The sequence below is a fragment of the Hetaerina americana genome, unplaced genomic scaffold (genome assembly GCF_022747635.1).
Source record: "Hetaerina americana unplaced genomic scaffold, ioHetAmer1.1.p SCAF_1, whole genome shotgun sequence".
NCBI classification, from domain to species: Eukaryota; Metazoa; Arthropoda; class Insecta; order Odonata; family Calopterygidae; genus Hetaerina; species Hetaerina americana.
Window position 1 is genome coordinate 98,472,118 of NW_027286069.1, and position 27,888 is coordinate 98,500,005.

Below are 27,888 nucleotides of genomic sequence, written 5' to 3' on the forward strand. Positions count from 1 at the left end.
CGTTACTTCGTTGTTCTCAGCCAATCACAATAAAGCGATCGGACGTCAGTTTTGAACGGCTGTTGCAAGAAAATCGTACCTTGGATTACGATCTTTCATCTGTTGTCTACGGTTTTGGGTGATTTGCTTCGAAGATGTCCAACAAAAATATTTACTATTCTAATAAGTACGAAGACGATAAATACGAATATAGGCAAGTAAAGATATTCCTAAGTTCATAACTTCTAGCGACATAGCTCAAATGCAGCATGGTTTCTGGCGGCAAAAGTTTTTCTTGCGATCAAAAGTTCAGTTGATGGCCTAAAGTCGCTTCATCAGTCATTCTGCCTTCTTATTTTGGCAGTGGTAAATTTTATTGCCATATTTTGGACTGTGGCATGTTGCATTTTAGTGTCAAGTTCTGACAACGTTATATTTAAATGACTAACCGCGAGTGGTCATTGTTTACACTCAGTCAAAGTAAATACATTATGAAGTAGTGGTTTATTCGATATATGTTGTTATCTTGTTCTGCAGAACTGCTCGTGCATTTTATTGTCATATTTTACCTCTTATTTTGTATGAAAATTGTTCACTTTATTCCAATGAATTAACGTCGGCGTTTCTTTTTTATGTGCACTTCAGGCATGTTGTGCTGCCCAAGGAAATGGTGAAGTTGGTGCCGAAAACTCATTTGATGACCGAAGCCGAATGGAGAAGCATAGGAGTCCAGCAAAGCCGGGGATGGGTCCATTACATGGCTCATCATCCAGGTGCGTAATAACATATAATGTAATCCAAATGTTTTACCACAGCAGCAACATGTTCTTAAGTTACTTAAAAACCTAAGTTATTGGGTGCTTGCATTATTTCAATAAATTTAATATTGTTTCTGCTGGCTGTTAATTTATTGTATGTATTCGCTTCGACCATCACGGAACCTCGAGACTTAACAAAATATTTTTAATTCCACAGAACCACACGTTCTCCTGTTTCGAAGACCAATAAGTGATGCTTCTCAAAAATAATGGAAACATTTGATAGCTTGAAAAATCTCCATCGTGCACAAGTTGAAGATTTCGAAGTGATATTCAACATGTTTCGCTGAGTTACATGATTGAAATTGTACATATTTGTAAAGAGGTTAAACACCTAATTGGTTATTGATCTGTCCTTATAATACCCCAGATAGTTATGGGTCTTTCACAGGATAGATCTGTAATTAGAAGTTAGTAATTTCATGGAGACTAGTGTTTACTTTAGGTTATTACATGGCTTAATGCCAACATTTAACTTTCTAAGTGAACATGGCACTTCAGTATTTTACATAGTTGGTTTTATTTTGGATGAATCCTATAGCATTATATAAACTATCTTCTTTTTTACCTGACTCTTCCTCGCTTAATAAATTGTCTAAAAGTTGGTCTTAATTTCAAGTAACCATTTTTCATTTCAATGATGTTGGGAACTTCTCAACAAATTAGGCTTTAAATAACTGGAGGAATGTTGGTAACTAATGTTAACAGCTGGTGTGTTATCATTATTTACTTTGAAAACTTTTCATGGTGTCCATGATTTAAATTATTTCTTGATGTTCATTTTACTAAATATTTGTGTATTTATTTCTGTGGTCAATAAATGTGAATTAAAACACTAATTATGCTTTTCTCTCCATAAGTGAAAATGCCATTCATTGCCTAAGGTTTTCAAGAGTTCACTCCATCTTTCTTTCTCGTACCAAATTTCCCATAGCAATGGATTAGTCTTAAAAAATGAATTTAATAATTCAAAAGAGAAGGGATCATGTCTTGTGCTTTAAATTGAAGGCAGAAGATATCTTCCTCTGCAACTTGAAGCATACCTAAGTATATAGTGACCAGCTAACATGGAAGTTATGGGTCTGTATTGCAGCCTGTAATAGGTTTTCAAGAAATGTTCCCTAGTGGACCTGTTGTCATTCCACATTAATGTTGCAGGTTTTATATACCAGTCGGATGAGTTTGTGTTTATATACAGTCTTATTTTGGTGGGGAAATATTGAGGAAGGCAAAGGTCCATCGCCATTTATACCAGTAAATTATGATGAACAAGGGTATAAACACGAGTCTTGCTATTTGTCACATCTGGCAGTAGGAGAGGCAAGGATTCTTCCATTAACAACTTCGTTACAAAGCAGAACCGACATCAGTGGAGATGAGGACTGAACCAGTTCTAATAGGCACTTGAAGTGTTGGGACCATATCAAGGACAGTGAAATTAGAAAATATAAATGGGGAGGAAATCAGATATATTGGGGGTTGCACAAGGCAGATGAAAAGACAGCAGGATAATCGGAGTGAAAAAATTGAGTAATGCATAGTGGAACTGATGAGAACCAAGGAGGTTTGGTAGAAGCATAGAAGAAAAAAGTAGCAAAAAACATGGAACAAGTAAACGAGCATATTATTAGCAGAAGTAACAGGTGAACCTATAAACAGCCATTAAGCAGGTCTATATGTCAACAAGTAACCATTGGGAGAAAAATAGGGTGTGTAATCCATTGATTGTACACCCTATTTATATTTGAGGAAATAACTGAGATTATCCCAGGGAGGAAACATTTAATAGTAATGAGGAAATGTTTTTTGTGGAAGGTCATGGGAGTGAAGTATGGTATAAATGTTTACGAACAAGAAATGAGTGGGGAGAAATTAATGAGAGTTCTGCAGGCAGAATGATTTAATCGTAACGAACACTTAGTTTTAACACAGACATGGGTATTAGTGGGAAATGCCTGGGGATTCAAAGATACATCAGTTCGACTATATTATAATTATGCACAGATTAAGGAAGAGAATGATTGTTTCCCAAAAGGGGATGTGGATTCAGATCATAATTTAGCGCTAATGAAGTGGAGCATCAGAATCAAGACGATAATACAGGAATGACAGTGGAGGATATCAAATTTAGATGCATTAAATGGGAATAAAATGAATCAAAAGCCAATAACAGGAAACCATGGGTCGAGGATTAAGGTGGGTGCGCAGCACAGAAAGGTGAAAAATCTGTAAGGAATTAAAAAGGAAAAATCCATTAGAGCTGTGAGGATAGATAATATTCCCATGAAAATACTTGAGGGCTCACAAAAACAAGGAAGTTTTTATGACCTAATTCATAGGATTTATAAAAGGAATTTGGCTGGAAGACTTCGATCAGTATTAGCATCCATCCCAAAGAAAGGGCTAGAGAATAAGGTTACATTTCATACAGAACAAAAGTCTTACTTAGAATGTTCAACACAAATGGAGAAGAGTGCAAATGATCTCTTTGGGGAAGGTCATTTAGGGTCCAGAATGCAGAAAGGCACTTGTGCCACCATAATTATAACAAGGTCACTAATAGAGAGTACAATCAGGATTTGTTTGTCTCACATATTTTGAGAAGGCAATTGATAAGAGTCAAATGGTAGAATTAGATAAGGCCCTATGTAAAATTAATGGTATCAGGTGTCATTTAGTGGAATTGCTTCACGTTAAATAAGCATGACGAAAAATCAAAGTCCACAAAAATATGGTCCAGACCTCATTTAATTTACATATATTCTAATATTATACAAATATGTACTTTGTGAATAAATAATGAGATATAATGGAATGATGAATACATAGTGAATTTAATGGTGTATGTGCTGCCTACTTGTTCTTCCCTCTGATTTCTATGCCTTCCTCGCACACTCATCTATTTTTTCCATTCCTTTGTACATTTCAGCCACAATACTTTACTTTGCCAGTATTTAATACTAAAAAATTGAAGCACCATATATTTAACTATGTAAATTAAATTAGGAAAAGTGGAAGTGCAAATGGTAGAGCAGGTAGGATAGTTTATTTACTTTGGAAATGTTTAACATGAAGCACTTATTACCCACGGTAAGGGATGAACTGCATTCACAGATACTCAACAATCTTGGCAGAGACCATGAAATGGACTAATTTTGTGATACTCCATGTCTGGTGTTGGAGAGAGGAGAGCATGCATCAGAGAACTTTATGAAGTTGATATGGAAAAGTAAGATGAAGCAACTAAAGTTTGGTACAGGAGATATTAAGAGATAAAGTACTATATGGATATGATAAAAGGATAGAAAAGTATGAGAGGGTGGGATTTTTTGACTCTTGTATGTTAACAGAAGTAATGCTGAGTGAAATTTGCTATTCATTTACATGAGCCATTCACAACCAACCTATGGTAGTCATTCTAATATATTGCATTTTGGTTTTGAGAAAATTTATTTACTAAGCACTACCACAAATGTGTATGGTTCTGGGTTTGATTCATAACCAACTTCAAATGCAATTGAGTTGACATTTTGTTATAAAAATCTATCACTATTTGAGCACACATTAAAAAAAACTTCCTTTGATGGCCATCCCTGCAAGTCATCAATTCCATGCACATCTCTAATGTCATGTTCCATTAACTTGGTTTTTTGGCTCTGGCCTTAATTTTTTTCTGACTCCTTACAGGCATAGTAGTTAGGCATTGCTTCATGAACTCATAGATTTAAAATGATGTATGAAGTTAAATCACATTATGTCTATACATTTCATTTTAATGGAAGATGAATTCTTATGCCTCCACTTTAAAAGTTCCGGACCCAAATACATACATAGGCATTTGGACCTAAAATTCGAAGTAATGTATTACAATGAAAAGGCTACTGCAATGAGGAGCCTATGCATTGATTTCTCCAGTAAATTTTAATTCATCTTACTTGAGTTACCCAAGCTGTTGAGATTACTCCTGCTAGAGGGAAACTTATAAGGGAACAAATAAAAATTTGATATCGAGAAGAAAATCATGTTTAATAACGCCTCTGAGAATATCCTATAAATAATAACTTATGCTTTTAGTAACAGATCAAGGCAGACAAAGTGCCTGCATAATTTATACAATTCACACAAGAGTTAACAGCTATAAGGGAGAATGCAACATTATTGCGTGGAAGGAAAGGGCCAGAGCAGTAGTAGTTGGGAACAGCCACACTACTCAGAGCCAGTCTTAAGTTATAACATGTACTCAGCATAACACCACATACACAAAATGCCTTATGCTCTAGAATGGATGCACTTGGTATGATACCCTTTTAATAAAGATATGAATTATACAAAACCCCTTTCCTCCCACATCAATGGGTTTCAACAGCCCCCAAATGTGAATTGAAGTCTCTTGAGCCACAATTACTGTAATACTGTCCAATCTTTGAAACTTGGCAAGCTTTCATGCAATTTTCATTTCTGGAAGGGTGGTTAATCATAAGTACAAAGAATAATGAAACTACTCAAAATGAGAGTGTTTTAATGTTGATAAGATTGTTTACCAAAATAAGAGTTATGATTTTCAAATCCATGTCAAAAAAGTAAAAAAATTACTGAAATGATAAAAAAAACTCACCCCAATACATCATTAACCTGCATGCTTTTCCTGTTCAATATCTTTAATCAGAACATAGTTTGTCAGACAGTCAACAGCAATGAGACATTTCTCACAAGAAATGTGATTTTAAAATAATGACCACAGTTAAAACAAACGGAAGTGATACTGAACTCTGACAACTGAAAGACTGATATTCTACAATCATAGTACATTACCTTCACCTAAAGTCATGGTCAAACATATTATGTACTTGGGTAAGTTTTCAAATTTACCCAGCGGTTAACATTTGGAATTGCATGAAAGTGCACATATTGGTCTTTAGCAAAATCCAACTTTTGCAATGGCAGGAAGAAAAGCTAGTTATAATAACCAAGCACCACAACAACAATAGAACCTACATAAGTAGGTAATACATCTCTTAATTCTTGCTTGCATTCCTTTTTCCATTACTTAACACAAATGAAAGCTTTCCTACACTATAAATGCCAACTGAGATGGGCAATCCTATTATCACAAGCATAAAACATGTTTCCTAAACATAACAATTTTCTTCACTTCATTCAATTAAGCAATAATTCTATGATTGCTAACACATATTTTAAATATAATCACTCAAAAGTGTAATAAACAGACTAATGAGATGACAAAGAAATACAGTTGGGGATGCCAACATTTTCCATTTTTACAAAAGGAGAAAGGTGTAAGGCATTTGTACTGACATTCTCTCTCAAAATGAGATATCCATGGAAGGGATCACCCACATATTTTTTCCATATGGCGAACGTCCATGCAAAATGTCATTTAATATTCCTCAATCACTAACAAACATTTATATGGTTTCCTTTTAACCTTAGACAAAGAAAATGCATCATCTGGAACACAGAGATGTCTGAAGAAGGCCCCAATACTGAATTTTATTCAACAACTTTCAACGACAAGTCCAACTTCTGCTGTCAACGAGAATGTTATTCAATGAGAATCTGCTTACCAATGTTTCACCATACAGTGTATTGCTCTCATTTTGGTTCTCTTCATTTGTGAATCAATAAATATTACAAATTTTCCTAGTCACATATACACATGTATACTCCACCTCTGCACAGCTCACTCTGCAGTCTTATATTGCCTGCATGGGGCACCATGCTTTAATAAATTAGTACTATTTTTTGGAGTGCTATGACCTTCCTCATGAATCTAGGAAATGCAATGGGGGAGGGATGACAATCAACTGGAAAATGAGACTTAAAATTCTGCTGATAAATCTTGTTAAACACTTCCTAAAGCTTGCAACACTGGTGCATCTCAAATTTGCTCTAAAACTAGTGCAGTAAATACATTCATTCTTTTCAATGATACAATAAATAAGTATTCATCAATACCTCATAAACACACAACTACCCCTTTTCCAAGGCATCTTCTAGTCGATAGGATAATTAAATTAATATTCTTTACAACAAAATATCAACTTGGTCTTAATCAAAATGACAAAATAATACTCTTTGATGGATCCACTTGACATACTTGAGAAGGATCATGGGAAAAAATTCTTATGTAGATAGTAAAAGTTCAGTGGCGAAAAAATTAATATGAATTTAAGTTCCTCCATGAAAGAGCAAAAGATAAGCAAGACATCAATATATTGCTCCAAACTCCTCATAGGCATTGCTATATTATTGTAAGTACCACAGTGAGTGAAAGACTTGCTAGATTCGTAAACAACATTTTTTCTCTCAATTCATGGTAGTGTTCAAAGTTTGGGCTAGATAGACAGTCATCTGATAATTATTTCTTCATGCAGAATCGCAGTGATATCAATAAATTGCTCAACTATGGTGTACTTAAGAAATTAACAACAGCCATTTCATATTTTATACTTTATCATAAAACAACAAAACTGCTGATCTTATAACATAGTTCAATAATAAATAACAGCTGCAGAAATTGCATCCCTAATAATAATTCTTAATAAACACAGTACAAAGCATTTATATTCTCTTAAATATTCCCAATTAATCTACTTAAGGAGTAACTCTCACGACCTAAGCTAGAAAGAAATCAACAAGAAAAAATCCGGGGAAATTAAAAGTAACACTGTCAATGGCAGAAATAAATAAGTACAAACTCTTTACATTATAATGGCTAGAATAAAACTTTCTTCCAAACAGTACATCAACTAATATATGTACCTGGAACATCAAATTAGAATAAAAAAAACTAGCAAAGGAGGTTAGGCTGTTGCCTTATTCATGACACCATATACCATTCTCAGGACAACTTGCACACCATAACACTGGCGTTATATTACCTATGTTAGTTTTGTGCTCTTTTCCTGTCCCTGGGAGATTAAGCTGGCGGTGTTTGGAGAAATGACTAGAAAATATATCCAAGATATTAATGGGAGCTTGTGATGAATGTTTAATGGTAAGCAAGCATGATGAACAACAATGTCCGAAGAAAGACAAAAGGCCACAGAAAATATGATACGGTGCACAGGTGAAATATTGCACTGAAAGAGATGGAGGGAGGTGATGGCGAAGGTGAATTAGGTGAATGGATAATTCATCAATGAGAGGGGACTATGATGCATGAGGAGGGTCATGAGTATTAAACACTTAATAAAGGCCTTAGTTAGGACGCTCCTGAAGTTGATGGACTACTAGTTATTTCAGAGTTGACTGGTGGTACAATTCCATAGGTATAATGCCACATGTCTTCTATTGCTTTGCACCATTCCAAAGCATATCCTTCAGGATCTTCCAGGTAATATGTTCGATTAGGCTATAAAAAAGAAAGTATGCTTAAAAATTATTAAAAAATGAACACCACAAATTTCTATTAAATGATAAGATAAAGGCGTGCATTAAGAACCTTTGCATGAGATATTGGGAGCATTTAAGCTACACAATTACAAATATTCCACATACATGTAAGTACAGGACCCTAGAGTTACCTACGTTGAACTTCAGTATTTTTAAGTTAGAGTGAATACTAATAATAGGATTTTAAAGGATCAGGTTCTAAATATAATTGATATGAATACAAATTTCCAAATATCTCTTATTTTTATAGCAACATCTCAGTTATCTATCCACTGGGAAATTACCCGTATTGGCTTGGGAAGCTATTTTTCAAATTTTCCGTGTCCGGAAAAAAACTTTCAGGAATGAGATATTGACAAAAGCTTAACAAAAAAGAATACCAGGAAACCAATGAATTCTATTTTAGTTAGGGTCAACATACAAGGGAACGGATTTAACTGAAAACATGCTCTAAAGTCATATATTAGTAACACATATCTCCATACATTCCCATTTGCTAACCATATTCATAGAAATAACTAAATGAATAAATTTAATTCTTGACAATCAACTTCCATACAAAAAAAGGGGCCACTTTGCTGAATCAACAATATGCTGGTATTTCAATGCCAAAGCTTGAGCTTTCTCTTGCATGAAATAGGCATCCAAAACATTATATTCTATGCATGAGCTCAATCATTATAATAAAGAGAAGCAATAATCATACATATGCATCCATCATTTCATCCACAAGAGTGATCACTATGATCACCATATGACTTACACTACAGAGACAACATAACAAAGCGTACCAATCTCCCAATTGAAATAAGAAATCCTAACACTGATGAATTCATCAAAATAAAATTATCCAAGATCTGGTTAAAAGAGTTCTTAATTTTTTTGGAGCACTACTTAAATATGTATTTTAAAACTTCAAACTATATTGTCTTCGTTTCTAGCTCATTGCACGAGAGCCTAAGTCCCTTTTTTATGCTTTACAGGCAAGGGTCACCATTTAATATCATTATTGTACTCATTACTTTTCTAAATACTTCTCATGAATATATCTTTTGAACGCCTAAGACATTTTTTTATTTTATGATACACATGTTTCACCCTATGAGTGTAAGTAATATTTTTGTAATGATATAGTATTTGAAGTGCCTTACATCTCAAGACTTAATTTGTATTGTCTCTGTCATTACCGGGCAAAATAGAGAAAAAGAAAAAAATCAAAGTGTAACATTAGATTTTCCCTCTCCTAAGTATGCTTTTATTACACATGACCAACATACCATATTTAATGCAAAAAGTACAGTGCAATCTTCTCAGAACATTGAGCAGTTAAAATAGGGCAGATTTTGTAGGAATCTACTTTTTTAATACCTGTTTTATCCTATTTGAAATAAAGGGTCTCTCTCAGCCTAAATGTAAGCAGTGAGAGTATCATTAGGAAGTATGGTCTACACTTCCTTTATTTATACCAAAATAAATAGTGATGTATTCACTGACTTACATTAACATAAATATCTTTGTACTCAATATCAATGCAGTAAAAACATGGGTGAAAATTTGTTTCAACGAATATCATACCTTAACACTAATGTGGGAAAATGACATACTAAAGAGCGTACATATTTTGCCTTCATTGGGCGATTGCAATGATACTGTTCTTCCCCCTTTCACACAAGGCCATCCAAATTACTCCAAAACTTCCTCCAATAGTTAAATAGTAACATGCCTGATTATTTCTCAAAACGGTTCTTCCCTTTATACTTAATACTTTATCCAGGTACAGCTTTTACTAATTTCAAGGTATATGACAGGATTTTATTGACCAAGAACAATTAATTTAGGTTTTTCCTAATTTACCATTTTATGCATATTAATCATGACTTTTCTTGAACATAAAATTTAAAATTATGATTCTAATGTACTATTGCAAAAAAATCATCTCATTGTGAAAATTATTCTCAAGATTCCCTGATTTTTGCTTTGAATGAGCACAGAATGAGGAACTATCTACATAGATATGACATAATTTCCTAAGAAGAATTTTATCTTCCATTTGATGTCACATTTGAAAAAGGCCCCAATAAGAATAATTTTATTTGCCCAAGAATTGGTGTATAATAACAATATATGGTATGTCATATAATATTTTGATATATTTTTTAAAAATTCCATCAGGATTAATCTAGATTTATGATAAGCATGAGCTCCAAATAAGAGGAGATAAGAACGATGATGTGGCCAATGTACTGCTTCCCTGATCTGAAGGCCTGGGTTTGAATCTGGGAGGTGGCAATATTTCAACGGTAACCCAATCGTACTTTGGGTGCTGTGTCAAGTTTGAGTGGATCCATCTATTGGATGGGATGTTAGGCTAGAGACCCCTCGTTCACTATCATTAAGAGAAGGCTAATGCCAATGCTGGAGTTTTCTTCACATTTCCAACATTTTCTGAACAACATATCCAAACCAAATGACTCCCTTAACCTAAGATACAAATGACCTTAGATGTTGGTGCCCTTACTTAATAACTAACTGATCAACTTAAATAAAGGTGTTTAAACAAAAATTTTACTTTAACTATGGAGCATATTTGCATATGTTTTATGCACAGAAGACCTTTAACACAATATATAAAGTTTGCTGTTTTTCAATTTTCCATGCATATACTTACTGTGTGAACGAAGAATATTTTGAAATTCTTAGGCTCTACACTAAGCTGCTGAGACCAAGGTATTTCGCCTTTTAAAACCATAGCCACAGGATCCACATAAAATAGATGAGGCCCCAAAGTAAGCATGAACATTCGTCTTCTTGCAAAAAGACCCTAAAAGATTAGAGAGAAGAAAATTAGCAAGTAAAAATGATATTACTATCCTTATTTGATGACAAAAATTAGAACTGAAATCCTTAATTATACATAATGCAAAACAACCAAAATAACTTTTGAAGCATTACAAAACATTAACATTTATCAGGTACAGCGTTCAGAAGTTCCATTAGATGAAACAATGATGTACAAGAAGGTTAACTCTGGAGGCCTTGACTTTGACCTTGACTTGAAATGCATAAAGATAAAAAAGTAAAATATCAAAATTGCAGCAAACCTTCATTCATTCAGAGAGTCCAGAATAAGATATTGAGGCCTAGCTTTATGTTGATGGAGGTGACCTGGGTCAACAAATTCAAACAAAAAGAAATAGCTGATAGTATTTCTTGAAGATACGGGAGAGCCTGGAGATTATTATAAATTTTAGAGATGAAACATTGGACAAAGACAAGCAGCAATACTATGGGCATTTGAGAACTCTATGGGAGAAGGTAATTCATAAGCAACTTTAAAGAAGTAAGCAAGTAAAATAAGAAGCTTTTTTCAAAGCATTTCCCTTTTCTTCTTGTACATCTCTGTGGCTTATTACATCATATGCCAAAGATGAAATGTAAACATTCCAATTCCATGCGGGTATATTACAATAATTAAATCTTTTCAAAATGTCATTTAAAAAAAATTACATTTTTTCCAATTGTGGTTGTTAACTTTCTTTTGCATGAATTCCTAAATCACTTTATAATATCAAATTTGTCTCCATAATTTGTACAACACTTTGGGGCTGACAGAACTCATTTATGGAATGTGACATCAATCTCTAACTTTTAAATTTTGATAAAAATAATCATCCAGTGCTAGCAATTCATCAAGGAATTGACTTAACATGATTTTAGTGTTATAGCCTGTACATATGTATTATTTCAACTCATTATATCATGAAATTGTTAATAATTCATTTTCACCTTGATGACCACAAGAATAAAGAGAATGCTATCCCAGCGCTACTCATTAGTCAATAACTGTTACCTAGGTCAACTTCATTTGTATACAGAATGCTGCTGTCTTCAATAAAATCTAGGGGAATTTAATAACCATTATCCATTTCATGTTGCCCGATTGAAACCCAAAATATTTCCGCAGAGTAAGTTAACTACACAAATAAGTATTTTTCTTCTGCAAATGATATAATTGAAGCATGCCACAGAATACAAGGTGGATTTCATTGAGCATTGCATCAACACAACTAAAATTTATAAAAGAAAACTAGCATAATATTCTAAAGGTAAAATTGCACTGATTCAATAAAAACATAATATATTCACTTAATGTATATAAATGGATGAAATAGATAATACCAATATAAAATTAACTAAGGGCATATTATCATGGTTGATAGAAGTCCTTAAGAATAACCATGTTGGTTTCTTAGGTAATTCTGTGATGTATTTAATTAAAATAAGATTGCATCAACTTAACATTTGTAGTGATTCTAGTTGGTTTTGTAACTGCCATAAAATAGGGAAATTGAATGCTTATGGTATGTTAGCAGCAAACAGAGTTTTTACAAATCCTTTACTTGAGTAAAATATTTTGGTCATCCAGTAAGTCCTTGGAAAAAATTATTTTGTGTATTTAGACTTTTATTTTTCAACATCATCTCCATTAATTATTTGATTCATGTTTACCAGCATTTCTCTAGCTTTCATAAGCCATCCCAAAAATAGGCTTTTGGAAGGCCCTCTCAATAGTTTAAATGTTGGCTATGACCTCATCTTTTGATGTGAATCCTTTGATCCTGGAGCATATTATCAATTTTGTAAAAACACTGGGGCCAAATCTGGTGAATAGAATGAATGTTGTAATTTTTGGAACTTTAAATAATTAATAACAGGTCGAATTGGCATAGCTTGCTAATTTATTTTGGGGGATTTTTAGGAGGAGGGGGGGTTTATTTGTATTAAACACCAATTTTCCCAAGCATTAAAAACCTCAGACTTGGACGTTCCTCTTCACTTTGGAAATTTGAGGCTGGGTCTATTGATACAGGAGTTATGTAATTGTTGTTGATAAAATCAAGGCACTTTTCCACATACACAAATTTGTCCAAAATTATAAAACCACTTCCCTTGCCTTCTGGCCAATAAGCAATTCATTATATCAAGTTTTTCATCTATGCCAATTATAAATATGAATAATGAATTCTTTAAAATTCTGTTGCCAGTAATACAGGCTGCATTAATGGCCTTAGTAATGAAGAATAAATTAGGTAAATGAATATCTACATCTTAAACATACTTTCATGGTCATTTTTAGAGGAAAAATATTAATGCAATACCTTTTTCTTGTCCAGTAGACCTTGCTTCAGGATTAGCTTTCCTTCAACAAAGGTATTCCATTTTTCAAACAATTGTGCTTCCATCTTCTTTTGCCTTCTTGCCTCTACATCCTCTACAGTTTCACTAGGAAGGCCCCACAACAATTCACCAATCCCCGGTCTGCCACTCACAATACCAGCTGTACTTTTCTTCTTCACTGGTGTCACCGGAGGTGGTGAAGCAGCTATTGGTGTTGTTGCAACTGGTGTTGCATCTTGAAGGTCTAAACCCAGCAACCTTGTTAACTGACGCTCATCCAGTCCAGGCTCCAAGTGATCAGGAACCTGAATTACCACAACCAATATCTCTATCAAATATTGTGAAACTTGAAAGAAATAATATATACATACACACCTCTGAATGTAAGTTAAGAGATTTATTGCTTTTTCAGTTAAACAACAACCTGGCTTTGAATCACAGCCGAGTAAAATATAGGTGATTTTTCCTTAAATGGTGAATCAACAATGAATGACCAATTAAATGAAGAATACAATGAGCCAGGGACAATTGAATACAATGTATCTTTCCAGACAGTGGGAAGATACATTGTATTCTTCATTTAATTAAAATCAATTTCCACAAGGTTGAGCTGGGAAAAATTGAATGAATGACTATTTAAAACTGAATAGATAAAAAGTTAAATTTTTCCCACTTCACATATATGCTACCCTAAACACTTGAAACTATGTTTTACACCTAATTATAAAGAAATCATAATGTACTAGCATAAATTACCAATCATTCTGTTATAACAACTTTTAGTTTTCAAGAATCTAATTACCTAGATATTGCACAGGAAAATTCACAGATTACCCATAGGCTATTCATACTTTCAATATTTCTTTAACTAGCCTGACCTTATTTTTTTGTAGTACTAATATCAACTACACCAGGAATTTGTATATCTGACAGAAGTTCTCTCCCATTTCTAAAGCCCAAGTAACCTTTGCCTAGGTAATGTGCAATTCTTTGTAACCTTCCATTGATGATCCTTATAACCTTGCTGTATGTGAACTTAAAATTATTGTCTAGTAGTTCTCACAGCTGCTCGACACTTTTTAGGATTGAGATGCGAAATTACCCAAGCAAACCTCCTCGCCTTCCTTCTTCATAAATATTGCATAAAGAATCCTGTCCATTTCCTCCTTAACTCTTTTGAAATCTCATTGGGATGTTATCAACTCCTTCTGCCTTGTTGATTTCCTCCCCCTAGCGCTTTTTCTATCTCACCCTCCAGTATTCTTGGACCCAGGCTATCACCATCTACTTCACATTCCTTTTCAATGTCTCCCCTGGCTGGCCTAACATCTCTATCACAAAGCTTTCATACATATTCATTCCACCATCCCTAAATCTTTTCTTGCTTTATTAATAACTTAGCTATCTTATTCCTTATGCTGAGTATACAGGTATTTCTTCCTTTGCTGGAACCTGACCATGCTCTTACCTTATAATACAGTACTTCTACTTTTCCCTGCCACTGAAATTTTGCTTGTTCTTGCACTGACCTTCACACCACACTTCTTTTGCTGCATTAGTTTCTCACCCAAGTTTGTTTAATTCTCTGTATATTTTTTCCCATTTCCATATTTATGTTCCTCCATCCATTCTATTACGCATCTCTCCCATGATGTGTGGCTTCTTAATTCTCCTATTCTTCATCATCCCTATTGTTTCCTTAGCTGCTCCTTCTATTCTCATTCTTAAGCTTCACCCACCTAATCTCAGGTAATCCACATTTATAACTAATTCATCATATTTGGCTATTCCTCAGTTAAACTTATTGCTACATAACAAAAAATTCATAGGAAAGAGAAAAATCTGTGATGGGAAAATATCTTGTAAATTCATCTATTTTGATGAGTGGAATGGTTTTCAAATGGACATCATTAGATCACAGTGCTAAATAATTTCTATAACAGGTATTTTAAATATTTTAAAGATGAATTGACAATTAGTCAAACTTTAATGACATTATGTTGTATTGTCAGTTATTTTTTTCAATAGAGACTATGGATAGTGATTATGGATGATAAATACTTCCGCGAAGTGAAGCCTGAAACAGTAAAATATATGAATTTCTCAAATTCAACAAACAATTTGGTAACACCCTGTAAGAATTTTGACCTGGTTTGCTGTACTGGTGATGGGATACATAATTATCTAAGTTTGAAAAACCCTCAGCACATATATGGTGCATGATATTTAAAATACTATAGCACTAAGGACATGATATTGAGGAATAGAAAGCACACTTACACTATATTCACTCCTCATTTCTCCATGCTCTGATGTTTTTGGGAGATATGGATACATCTTCGGAGGGGTACGGCAGTGAAGAGTTTCAAAGTTTGTCCCCTGGTAAAATGGGTGACTTCTTATTGAGAGATAACAACCATTTTCCCCACTTAGGTCATCACTGGCACCTAGTCTATCCTTCGGATCTATAACCTAAAATAATAAATAATTTCGAATTAAGCATACATCGTATTTATAATATAACAAGTGGGATAAATTCTCATTGGGTAAAATCTAAAATTAATAACTAACAATAAACACAACACAGTACAAGTATAAAAAAAAGAAAATGGTTGGACAGGCATTAACGAGTGAATTTTACACACTTTGTCCATGGAGACAGTGGCTATACAGCATTCAGAAAAAATATATAATCTAGGTTGAAATATAAAGCATGCATCAATCTTTTTGTTTGATAGATGGCAGCACACAATGATAACATAAACTTCCCTCAGGAGCGCCCTTTGTCGTCAAACACGGGTACTTATTGAACCACCCTCGTATGCTCTTGCACTGCTACACTTGATAAAATTTAATTTAAAATCATAGTTTGTAATGATCAATATAACTGCTAAGTTTTTATGTCTTTTATTTATTTTGACAAAATTTATTTGATAACTTCAGGTGGAACACAGGTGAATTAAAAATTACACTAATTACTTTTGTGTATAATCATTTTGATATATCCTCGGAACAAAGGGCATGATTCATTCACAAGAAACTTTCAATCACTATCAGTAACAGAAGAATATTATTTTACTTATCTTAAGGAATCCACATCTTAAGAAAATTCTTCCCTAATTTGTACATAATTGCAAAAAACAATCAAAAGTTGATAGAATTGACAAAATACTGTCGGATATTACCACTGGTATGATGCTGACAATGTATGCAGGCAAAGCCTATTAAATATGGAGAAGAATATTTTGCACCACAATACCTAAATCTTTTTTTATTACAAGTAATTGCAATTCTTAATAAAATATTTGTTGGGACTCATAGAACACATGTTGCAATCTGGTAGATAATTTAAAATGTAAAATTAATTTTTAACTTGGTGTGTTTCACTTGGGAGGAATTTTGGGGAGGAATTTTACTTAGGCAGGTTCATCAGGTTGTAGCATTGAAAAATGAAAAAAATAATAACATGAATCAGGAGATTCAGTATTCTTGTAGTAATCCACCTTTAGTTTTTCAATTGGGATATATAAATGCCATTTCAGTTTGGTACAATTGCTTAAATTGTTATTGATGTTGTGAGGACACCAACATATCACATAATCCTATCATGGCATCGACAAAAATTTGGACGTGGTTACAAAATAATGCCAATTTATCCATATAGTTAAATTGGGTAAAAAGAAGCTTGCTTAAGATACAGGAAACAGGTTCGTCCGGAAAATAAGTGTACTGAGCTCAGGAAAAAAAATTTATTACACTTTTACACATCTTAAGCTAATATTCCTCAAAATAGGACCCTTGTGAGTCGATACACTTGTTCCAGCGGCGTTCCCATTCCTGGAACGCTCCCACGAAGGCATCATCGGGAACCTCTCGAAGACACGTCGTCACGGCCTCTTTGACGGCGTCCAAGTCCCGTATCGCGTTTCTTTCAAACTCCTCTTTATCTTCGGGAACAACAACGTTCTCTAAAAAATGTGGATCATTTTTGCAGTGATCCGCAAGTTGTGTCGCGATTTCCAAATGATTGAGTCTTTGATCATCACTGAGCACTTTCGGCACCAACTTTGCACAAATTTTTTGCATCTGTAATTGCTCCCTAATAATCTCGTGCACTATTGTTTTTGGCACATTACACTGCTCTGCTATCATCCGAACACTAAGACAACGATCAGAGTTCAGTACATCGCGAACTTTTCGCACATTTTCGTCGGTGAGTGTCGTTGATGGGCGTCCAGGCCGTGGTTCGTCGTCGACCTCTTCTCTGCCCTCCACGAACATCTTGTGCCACCGAAAGATCATGTTTCTGAACATGGCTGACTCCCCGTAAGCCTGGTTAATCATACCGACAGTTTCGGTAGACGATTTCCCAAGCTTTACCGCAAATTTGATGGAATAACGCTGCTCCAAAAACTTCAGCATTGTGTTCCGTGACGTGGGTTGAGCGTGGAGGTTCGCGTTAACAGAGCTCCTCACTACACCACAGCTCAGAGCCGACTGCCTTTTCAGAAAAAATCAGTACACTTATTTTCCGGACGAACCCTGTATATGGGTGGTAGTTATCCTAGCAATTCATGTGCATTGAATTAAGAAGCCACCCTTTGGGAAAATGTGTTGGTATCTACATTGCATTTTGATTAGCTTTGAAAGAAAGTTATGAGGTTGAGATATCTGTGCCATAGAGCATTCACAGGGCTCTCTTTATTGGTTAGATCAGTGGACAATCTGGTAGTAAACAAGCAAAAGTTTGAGGAAAGTACGTTTTTTGTTGAAATAATATGTTTACCATTACATATTATTCCATTGGCAATTAATAGATGTAACAAAACTGAGGACAGTCACACTGTTCTTGGGAGCTTCAGTCATCTTAGAAGGAATATATTGACGCAGGGTCTAAGACTCACTTGTGTTCATGACCCACCCCTGAATAATCATGCACCCAAGATGATCATGAAAGCCTTCCAGACTCAACACGTGGAATGTAATTAACAAATGGATCACACCAAGTAAGCTGACCAGGTTTTAAGTGGCAGAAGGGACTGTTAAAACCTCAATCTACCTCCAAAACAGAGTTATTTTTATTAACCATAAAAACAAAGGAAATACGGCTGAAGTATTAAATGGTTGACAGGAAGAGATTGACAAATGGAAATCAGCATGAAGGGATATTTAGGAAATGGCAAACTACAAGGTTTGCAAAAAAGTAGAGGGAAAAATTTTTTCCTGACATGACTGTACATCACAGTGCACTTGCACCACTCAAGCTCCGTGGGGTGGGGTCTGACATTGAACATGCACAGAGCACCAATCGCCTGCAAGCGTACGTTCAAGCTAGATTGTGTTTTTAGTGGACCTTTGTCAAGTGACTTGCTGAATGTGCAAAATGCAGCAAACGATTGAAAAGCGGTACAACATCAAATTTTTGTTAGACTAGGGAAATTGGGTACGGAGACGTTGGGCATGATTCGCTGTGTTCAAGGGTGAAAGTATGACACAAACTGCAGTTTTTAAGTTGCACAAGCTCTTCAAAAATGGCTGAGAGAGTGTCGGTGATGAGCCTCAACCTGGATGGCTGTTGATGATTTTATAACTGACGACAACATGCAAGGTGTGCATGAAGTGCTGAATTCAGACCATCTACTAAGTGTGCGCATGATCACTTGGCATTGATAAGATGACAGTGCACACCATTATCAATGAAAATTTGGTGACGCGAAAGATCTGCACCAAGTCCTCCTGAAGGTCCTGAGAGACAACCAAAAGCAGAGTCAAGTTTCTGATTGCATGACCCATGTTTTTTGGTGTCTGATGAAGCCATTGATGCATTCAAAAAACATGTTTTGGAAGTATCTCAAACAGAGTGGGAAAAGTGTTATGAAAATTGGTTCGAGCGAATGCAAAAGTGTATTGATTATCATGGAGAATATTTTGAAAAACAATAAAGCCATTTTCAACAATAAATTACTGTCTTTTCATTATTAGGCTCAAAATATAAATATCAACCCTCGTATTTTTCGGGTTTTCCTTTGGGCTGTACCCATTTTCTTCTGCTTCAAATACGAATTTGAATGAAAATAAATTCTGAAATTTAACAAAATAACTACCGGCTTAGAACAAAATATGAGCCTCCAGAAATTATATCCCATCCTGATTTTGATCCGCGGCATGGTATATTTCACTTCTTAAAAGAAAAACATCAAGATATAAGTGGACTAGTATGTGTATGCATGGTCTTAAAACAAAACAGCTTTTGGTTTCACAAGAAAAACTATGAATGAAATCTCAGGAAATAAAATAAAACTGTGTTAGTAGCCACTATCCTCGAAAGACTTTCAACAAAAATGACATGTCTCTAACATTGACCTTTGGCTACTCTTGCCTGGCTTTGTCTTTATCTGTTCCATGTCACTTTCCAGTGTGTATTTAAATACTGATCAAGGATCAAAGCAGCTAGTTTAATATATACAGAACTTGTGAATCGTATGCATTTCATTTATGGTGCAGGGTTTTTTGTCTTATTATTTATTCTTATGTCTTATATCTTCTCTATGCGGCATAAAGTATGGCTTGGATTGCATCTTTCTAGCGGATAGGACGCTATGAACTGGCCCAGTGCTTTTCTTTTAGAATAGTCGATGGTACCAGGCCTGGGTTTCCCTCGATTCTTGCATGTTAAACTCAAAACAAATGTAATTACTTAACACACTCTCATAGCACAGCAGTTGCAGCAGATCGACCCCTGTAAATACTGCTGTAAGGATGATTAAAGATACATGTCTCTGTTAGATTTGAAAGTAAACATGGACAAAAATAACTTGGGAGAAATGCAAGCATGATTGACCAATTTAGTTCTATGGTCATTATTAATTTTAAAATTTGCAATGAACGTTACAATTGTGCATGAGGGTGTTTCATAAGCTATGTAGTTGGATGATTGATTTGGAAAATATTATTACTAGTTGGCAGCCTACTGTTTGAGGAAGGTTTTGGATGGACACAGACAACAAGCCTAACAACACCCGGAACAAGACAAAACCAGACACAATTCACTACATTAAACTGTTCTTTTTTCTGTAAACATTCTATCCCTCTTTATCCTGTTGAACGTCTGTCCTTTTCTTCCCACTACCTCACCTGATTGACGCTCTTTATATCCTAGTCTTCAGCATTGCATCCAATCACAATTCTTTGCATCCATATTTCCTGCCTTCTTTGGACTACTCCCAACAACTCTCTCTTCTCCTCTGCCTCATTTAATCAAAACCTTATCTATTAATCTCATCATATCCTCTTGCTTCGACGACCAAGTTTCTGCGTTGTACAAAACCACGCTCAAAGTATCCAAGTTTTCATCAGTATTTCTTGACCTTACTTATCGTCCCTGCTATCAACTCCCTTCTTGAGAAAGATTCTTATACCTAACGTAATTATTCTTCTTATGTCCCTACTACTATCACCACCTTGGTTGAAAGCACTTCCTAGATAGGCAAACTTTCGACCCGCTCTAGTGTTTGCTCTCCCATTTAATCCTTAACTTAGGTATCCTCTTTCTCCTAACTCTGTTTTCTTGCATTGATTCTTGCCCCTAGCGGTAGTGATATTCACCCATGTACACACTAATTTTCTAATGCACTCATTAATGATGAAAACCACCAGGCTAACTAAAGCTTGACCTTCTACAAATGGACCAATTTTTATAAATCAGGAAAATATAACAATTATGGAAGCCTAGTGATCACAGCCAAATGATCATTCACTGGCAGAGTAAATTTTTTCATTGTGAATAGCACATGGTATTACTTTATGATTAATTAATACTGAATTAAATAGTGCCAACGGCAGATATTGGAGCCATACTCCTACTTGATGAATCTTTGGACATTCACAGTTTCTCGATTATATTGTATCCTGAGGAATATTATTCATTCAAATTACTGGAATTCCATTGAATTAATCCTGCCTGTTGAGTTATTTCCCGTGATACTTTGTCATTACTACTTCTATATCACTTGTGAAGTAATGGGTGACATAGGTGGGGCATAGTCAGTTTTTCAGGCCCTTCAATGGACAAGAGTATGTTTTAATGTTATTCTTCCACTGCTACATATGAACTACTAAAATAGCCTGCTGAAAAATTTAGATCATGTTTTTAATCGAAATATTTACCCAACAGAGAAATATTTTGTGTGTACTGCCGAGGGAATGTAAACTTTCTTCTTTTTAAGTGTCGCGAATGGTCTTATGGTGCGTCCTGCTGTTCTTATCTTGCCTCTGTTACACAACAATGAAGATTACCTCATTTTTTTATGTTTATCGGGTGCATGACCTGACATAGTAGAAATAGGTTTATGTCATAAGGTAAATTTAAATGTCCACAGTGATTAACATACCTTCTTTAAGTTCTAAGTGACTATTGGCCAAGTTCTTCAGACTAAGAAACAATCTTGTCAAATTAGAATAATGCCTACAGAAATTCATTCCATTCCTGCCTTTTTATTTTGATTACCTTTCCGTTCATACACTAATAACTTAGTCTTTTTGCTGATTTCTTGCTACTTCTATTGACGACATACATAACCCTTTTACTTTTTTGATGCATGAATTCTGCATTGTCAACTGAAACTGAACAATTTGCTAAACTTGCTCCAATTAGACTCATTGTTATTTCTCTTATTTTGGCTGCCGAAATAACTTCTGGATTGAATAGTTGAATAGAATAGAACAGGAGCAGATTTGACATGAACGTCATCTAACTTGGCTTTGATCTCTTTTCATATTAAGCCTTTTAAATAGAAGGTTTTAATCACAGCATGAAACTCTATTTTTTCCACTTTTCTAAGTAAACCAAAGTTTGTTACTTCAATCGACCATGGAAATGAAACAATGTGATGATGTGTCTGAAACTTAAACAGCAGTGTAGTGAGAGATACTGAAGTGAAACTTACAAAAAGCAAATCTTTTTTGATACTATGAGTGCCATCTATTGGATTTTCTAAGGACTTACTGAATGGGCCACTAAATTACCAATCAATTTAACATAATTATCAGAGTCAACAGAATTAATATATGAAAATCATTCATCTATGTAAGAATAAATAACAAAAAATTAGAATATTGATTTGAAGTAAAATATGTATTAGTATGCATGTTAGAGGAATGTACGATACATACCAGTAATTTCTCAACCAAATCCTTGGCCAATGGAGAAAAACCATCAGGGAACTCATACTCCAGCTTCATAATTTTTTGAAATATTTGGTACTCGCTCCTGAAAATATGAGTTGAATGAAAAATAAACATAATTAAAAATCAGTTAATCCATAATAGCCATTTTATGCTTACTCGCATGTTCCATTACATAATACAAAGCACATAACATTTTTCAATTGAAAAATGTTAGCAATGCAGTTGGAAAAGAGCTCAACAGAATTTACAATAAAAATGAATTCCTGTCAAAACTACAAATATTACACATATCAATTCAATGAAGCACAGTTTTAACAACAAAAGCTAAACAAGATTTTTTGAAAGATGAGCCACAGCATGTGATTGTAAACTGTATCTGCACAGCATGCATTTGCCAATATCCTTCATTCAAAGTGCTACTTTAACTTGAAATGATACAGAAATTTTGTACAAATACTTACCTTGATCGGAATGGAGGGAGCCCAGCTACCATTTGATACAGTAGACATCCAAGCGCCCATAGATCTGAGCACCTTGAGGCAGGTTTGTCTGTCAACAGTTCAGGGGAAACATACTGTGCAGTGCCTACGAAACTGTTTTTTCTTTTACCTATCCTTTGATTTGCTCCATTTTCCTCATCAATTCCATTGGCAGCTTCTGATACTGTAATAAAGAAATAATTTTCAATCAAATTATTACAGTATCAATTCAGGAAAGGTTAAATACATTTCCTCATAGCACTGGGCCACTACTGTTAAATCCTATTACTGCTGCTTTTATGACATGGGCTGGCTTCATTAGAATGACACCTTTTGTCTAATTTAGATGTCCTGAGACAATGACAATGAGAGTTCCAAGCACCAGAGTTAAACAAAATTATTGAACTCAAGACGGCTGAACCACTCAGTGGTTCCTATGATCAACATCTATGAAAAAAAACAAACTGAAGATTTCTTAATTAATACTTTCCAATTGCAAAATGGTAGTTACAAGTTTAAAGTTACCAGATAATGGACCCCCAAATTTTGCACCTCTTCTCGTAAACATAATATTTTTAGTCCCTTGTAATAAATATATTTATATGGCAGGTTTTTTTGCAGACATTCATGAACAATAACTGACATTTCATTGGAATAATTCAGTTGTTCATGTATCGGTGTATTTCTCCCCATATTATATCAAATGTGTTAAGAAAGGAATTTCTCCAGAATAAAGCTTTTAAGGGGATCAGGATAATGCTGTAGCTAACATACTGGCTTCTCACTGAGAGGACCTGAGTTCAAATCCTGGAGATGGCAGATATTTTTCAGTTGTTTACCCGATCCCTACTTGAAGTGCTTTAAGGAGAGCACTTTGAAAGAGTATGCCATCCATTGGATTAAACATTAAGCTGCTGACCCCTTGGTGCCTTTCATTAAGAGAAGGCTAATGCCACCGCTGGGTTTCTCCCCACCCTTCATCCTTTCCCATCCATCCCTAATTGTGCAAATAACCTTAGCTCTTGGTCACCTCCCCTAAAACTGCAATTATTAAACTTACCAACACTTCTACTTTCTGATTCCATTTTCTTTTCTTCGTCAGAGGGAAGGATTTTGGCTGAACCAAAATCTGTAATTAGGATATGCATATCTTCATTGAGGAGAATATTTTCAGGTTTTAAATCCCTGAAAAGAATAAAATATTTTTGAACAATGCTATATTATTTTTCAATGTTTCCTTTCTACATTTCCAAGCAATCATTTACCCAAAAATGAACAAAGCCATACATTATGTAAAAGGAAAATAATTATCTGTAAGACTTAAGCATTACTTACATAATGTGACATCATCTTTAACAAAGAAAGGTTACATGAAATGTATCATACATTTCAATACAATATAATATATAAGGCATTTGCTAAGTGACAATTAAAATTATAAATTAAATAATCATTCAAGTTTTAGGAAACAATTTTTTCTGACTTTTAAAGTTACCTGTGTATTATCCCTAAACTATGAAGGTGTTCCAAGGCATGGAGAACTTCAGCTGAATAGAATTGTGTGCATGGCACATCCAGTGATCCAACTTTGTTAATATGAGGGAGAAGCTCACCATTTTTCGCATAACTTAGTACAAAATCTATATGTCTAAATTAAGAAAGTAATACATTGTAACTATGACTATATTTCGATATCACACATATTTCTACTACTTTTGTCCCAAATAATGTAACCAATGAAGACAAAGTTGTAAGAACTTACATATTAATGATGCTACTCTATGCACTGCACAATGGAAGTTCGGGGCAAAAATAATACAATTATGACAACTGAACCAATAAGTTGCTGCACACAGCCATGAGCAACTTAATTTTTGCCTATACTGTAAAAAGTAATTTTAGAGACGATTTTCATCATTATTGGTATTCTACTGGGGTAAGAAAGTTTTGGATGGACAGCCTGTACAACAGTATAAAAATATATTTCCTTGCCTCTCCTAACTAAACAAAATCTGATATCTGAAACTACAGTAAGCAATATTCAATTCTGCATAGTTTCATCCTCATTCAGTCCAACATACCTATTTTTGCCTATTCCTGCCTAGCATTTCACCCTTTCCATCCTTCTCCACAACCAAACTTCAAAAGCTTCTGAACAATGCCAATCCATCTTGCTTCCATTATTATGTTTCCGTGTAATACAAAACCAAGCTTTGCATAAAAGTTTTAACAGTCTTTTCCTAACATCCTTAACCAAAGTCCCTGTCATTAATTCCCTCCGCCTCATGAAAGCATCTTTGCTTAGTGTTATGTCTATTCTATTTGGACCATTTTGGTCCAAAACACTTCCAAGATATGCGATTAGACACTTGCTCTTGATATCACCCTTCTATTAGCTTTTCCCTAAAACCTCGTAATAATTGTTATGGTTACATTGATTCATATCCCATACATATGACTGTAACCCCCTGGCTGATAAAGCTTGATCACCAGCAAACCTAACTGATATTATGAATTGTCCACTGACTTTCATTCCCATTTCCAGTATTTCCCATGATTCTTTTTACTATTTTCTTCAGATATACATTAGAAACCACAGGTGATAATGGACACCCCTGTCTCACACCTCTTCCCAACATTACCTATCCAGGTTCTCCATTTGCCACTTGCACCCACAAAGTTAAAGACATGTGGCAGTTGTGGATATGTCTTCTATTTGATGTACAATCAGGTATTTTCCAGAGGAATCTTTTGGGTTAAAGTCCCACTCCGGGTCCTGTTCTTCATGTCTTCCTCCAACGTTTTGATGCGTGACTTGGCCTATGCCACTTGGTTTCCTGGATTTACAGAAGCCTAACCTCTCCTACACCTGGGCACGACGCATGGCCCAGTGGACCAAATCTCAAAGTTGTCATGACTCATGCTCTTATCTATGTCCATCATAGTATTACGAGATACTTCATTTAAGTGGTTCCCTTCTTCAATAGTGATTTTAACACGACACTATCAATCAAATTACTGACTCACAGGGGTCAGGCAGTTGATGAACTGTCTTACCGAGGAAGAGATGCCATGCGGACTACTTATATATCCTTTGATATATATATCCTATATATAATATATATATAATATATATAATATATATATATATATATATATATATATACATATATATATATATATATATATATATATATATATATATATATATATATATATATATATATATATATATATATATATATATATATATACATTCAAACAAAGCGGGACTCGAACACCGGATCTTTCCACTTGCCGGGCGGATGCTCTTAACTTGAGGAGATAATTTTACTCTTGTGATCCGTTCGATTCCGCCTTCCCCACCTCTATTGTGTTCGTCCTTTATACGTGTTTCTATCCCTTTTCCTTATATATGTTTCTGTATATATGAGTATTTATTCGCCGTTTGGCGGGATTTCGTGTTTGAATGTGTATTTGGCCAATGTGGCTCATCTCTTTCTTCTGGCTATGCGTGCCAGGAAACGCACTGTTCTTTTCCTGTATGATGTTGTATGAATTCTAACCACTTTCCTTTCCTCTTGTGTATTGTCTATTTCTCCTTTGGTGGGTGAAACAGCCCCCTGACGCCATCTCTTGGCTAAAGAATCGGGGCGCTTGGCGATATATAAGACCCACGGATCTCAGGGTAGATTACATATCCTCGATAGCTCAAGTGGTTAAGAGCATCCGCCCGGCAAGTGGAAAGATCCGGTGTTCGAGTCCCGGTTGAGGAGATAATTTTACTCTTGTGATCCGTTCGATTCCGCCTTCCCCACCTCTATTGTGTTCGTCCTTTATACGTGTTTCTATCCCTTTTCCTTATATATGTTTCTGTATATATGAGTATTTATTCGCCGTTTGGTGGGATTTCGTGTTTGAATGTGTATTTGGCCAATGTGGCTCATCTCTTTCTTCTGGCTATGTGTGCCAGGAAACGCACTGTTCTTTTCCTGTATGATGTTGTATGAATTCTAACCACTTTCCTTTCCTCTTGTGTATTGTCTATTTCTCCTTTGGTGGGTGAAACAGCCCCCTGACGCCATCTCTTGGCTAAAGAATCGGGGCGCTTGGCGATATATAAGACCCACGGATCTCAGGGTAGATTACATATCCTCGATAGCTCGAGTGGTTAAGAGCATCCGCCCGGCAAGTGGAAAGATCCGGTGTTCGAGTCCCGGTTGAGGAGATAATTTTACTCTTGTGATCCGTTCGATTCCGCCTTCCCCACCTCTATTGTGTTCGTCCTTTATACGTGTTTCTATCCCTTTTCCTTATATATGTTTCTGTATATATGAGTATATATATATATATATATATATATATATATATATATATATATATATATATATATATATATATTTAATTGAGCAAATATCCTTTGATAATCGTTCTTCACATGCCAAAAATAAAAAAAGCTGAAAGTAAAAATGAGTTAAAATTCATTTGCAAATACCCAAAAGAAAATTAATAAAAAATTAGATTTGATAGTATCTATTTCGTAAAACCACCAACAAAATTTTAAACTAACTTCCAAAAAGGAATTTAACACTAATTTTAAAATTCTCAAATATTAAAAATGCACTGTGAAATTTGAATGATGTATCAAGCCCATGAGATTTCTGCTCTTGAGTAGTGCGACTGTGAATGTGCCTATATTGAGTTAACTCCTTGAAACACTTTCCTATTTCTTCCTTTGTCACATCCTCTCTTTCTCTCTTTGCCTATAAGAGACATACAGTGCATTCCACTCCTGATAATGATGTTTAAACACTGAAACCAGGATTGCATAG

The 27,888-nt window shown here is 34.8% G+C and overlaps 2 protein-coding genes across 2 annotated transcripts in view; one reads left to right on the top strand and one right to left on the bottom strand.

Moving 5' to 3' along the window:
• Nucleotides 1-54: 54 nt before the first annotated feature.
• Nucleotides 55-1,599, top strand: Cks30A (Cyclin-dependent kinase subunit 30A). The gene is made up of 3 exons (XM_071583792.1): nucleotides 55-193; nucleotides 625-752; nucleotides 955-1,599. Exons 1-3 carry the CDS (start codon nucleotides 135-137, stop codon nucleotides 1,005-1,007), a joined length of 240 nt encoding a protein of 79 aa, XP_071439893.1. The 5' UTR covers nucleotides 55-134; the 3' UTR covers nucleotides 1,008-1,599.
• A 3,204-nt stretch (nucleotides 1,600-4,803) lies between these two features.
• The window catches only part of Pdk1 (Phosphoinositide-dependent kinase 1), a 29,690-nt gene continuing 6,605 nt past the window's right edge, over nucleotides 4,804-27,888 (bottom strand). Inside the window, exons 5-12 of the mRNA XM_071593893.1 lie at nucleotides 24,552-24,696; nucleotides 24,117-24,241; nucleotides 23,039-23,240; nucleotides 22,563-22,659; nucleotides 15,672-15,863; nucleotides 13,373-13,696; nucleotides 10,882-11,034; nucleotides 4,804-8,172 (exon numbers count right to left, since the gene is read on the bottom strand). Coding sequence (XP_071449994.1) covers nucleotides 8,023-8,172; nucleotides 10,882-11,034; nucleotides 13,373-13,696; nucleotides 15,672-15,863; nucleotides 22,563-22,659; nucleotides 23,039-23,240; nucleotides 24,117-24,241; nucleotides 24,552-24,696 — 1,388 coding nt within the window. The 3' untranslated portion in view covers nucleotides 4,804-8,022. The remainder of the gene's footprint in view (nucleotides 8,173-10,881; nucleotides 11,035-13,372; nucleotides 13,697-15,671; nucleotides 15,864-22,562; nucleotides 22,660-23,038; nucleotides 23,241-24,116; nucleotides 24,242-24,551; nucleotides 24,697-27,888) is intronic.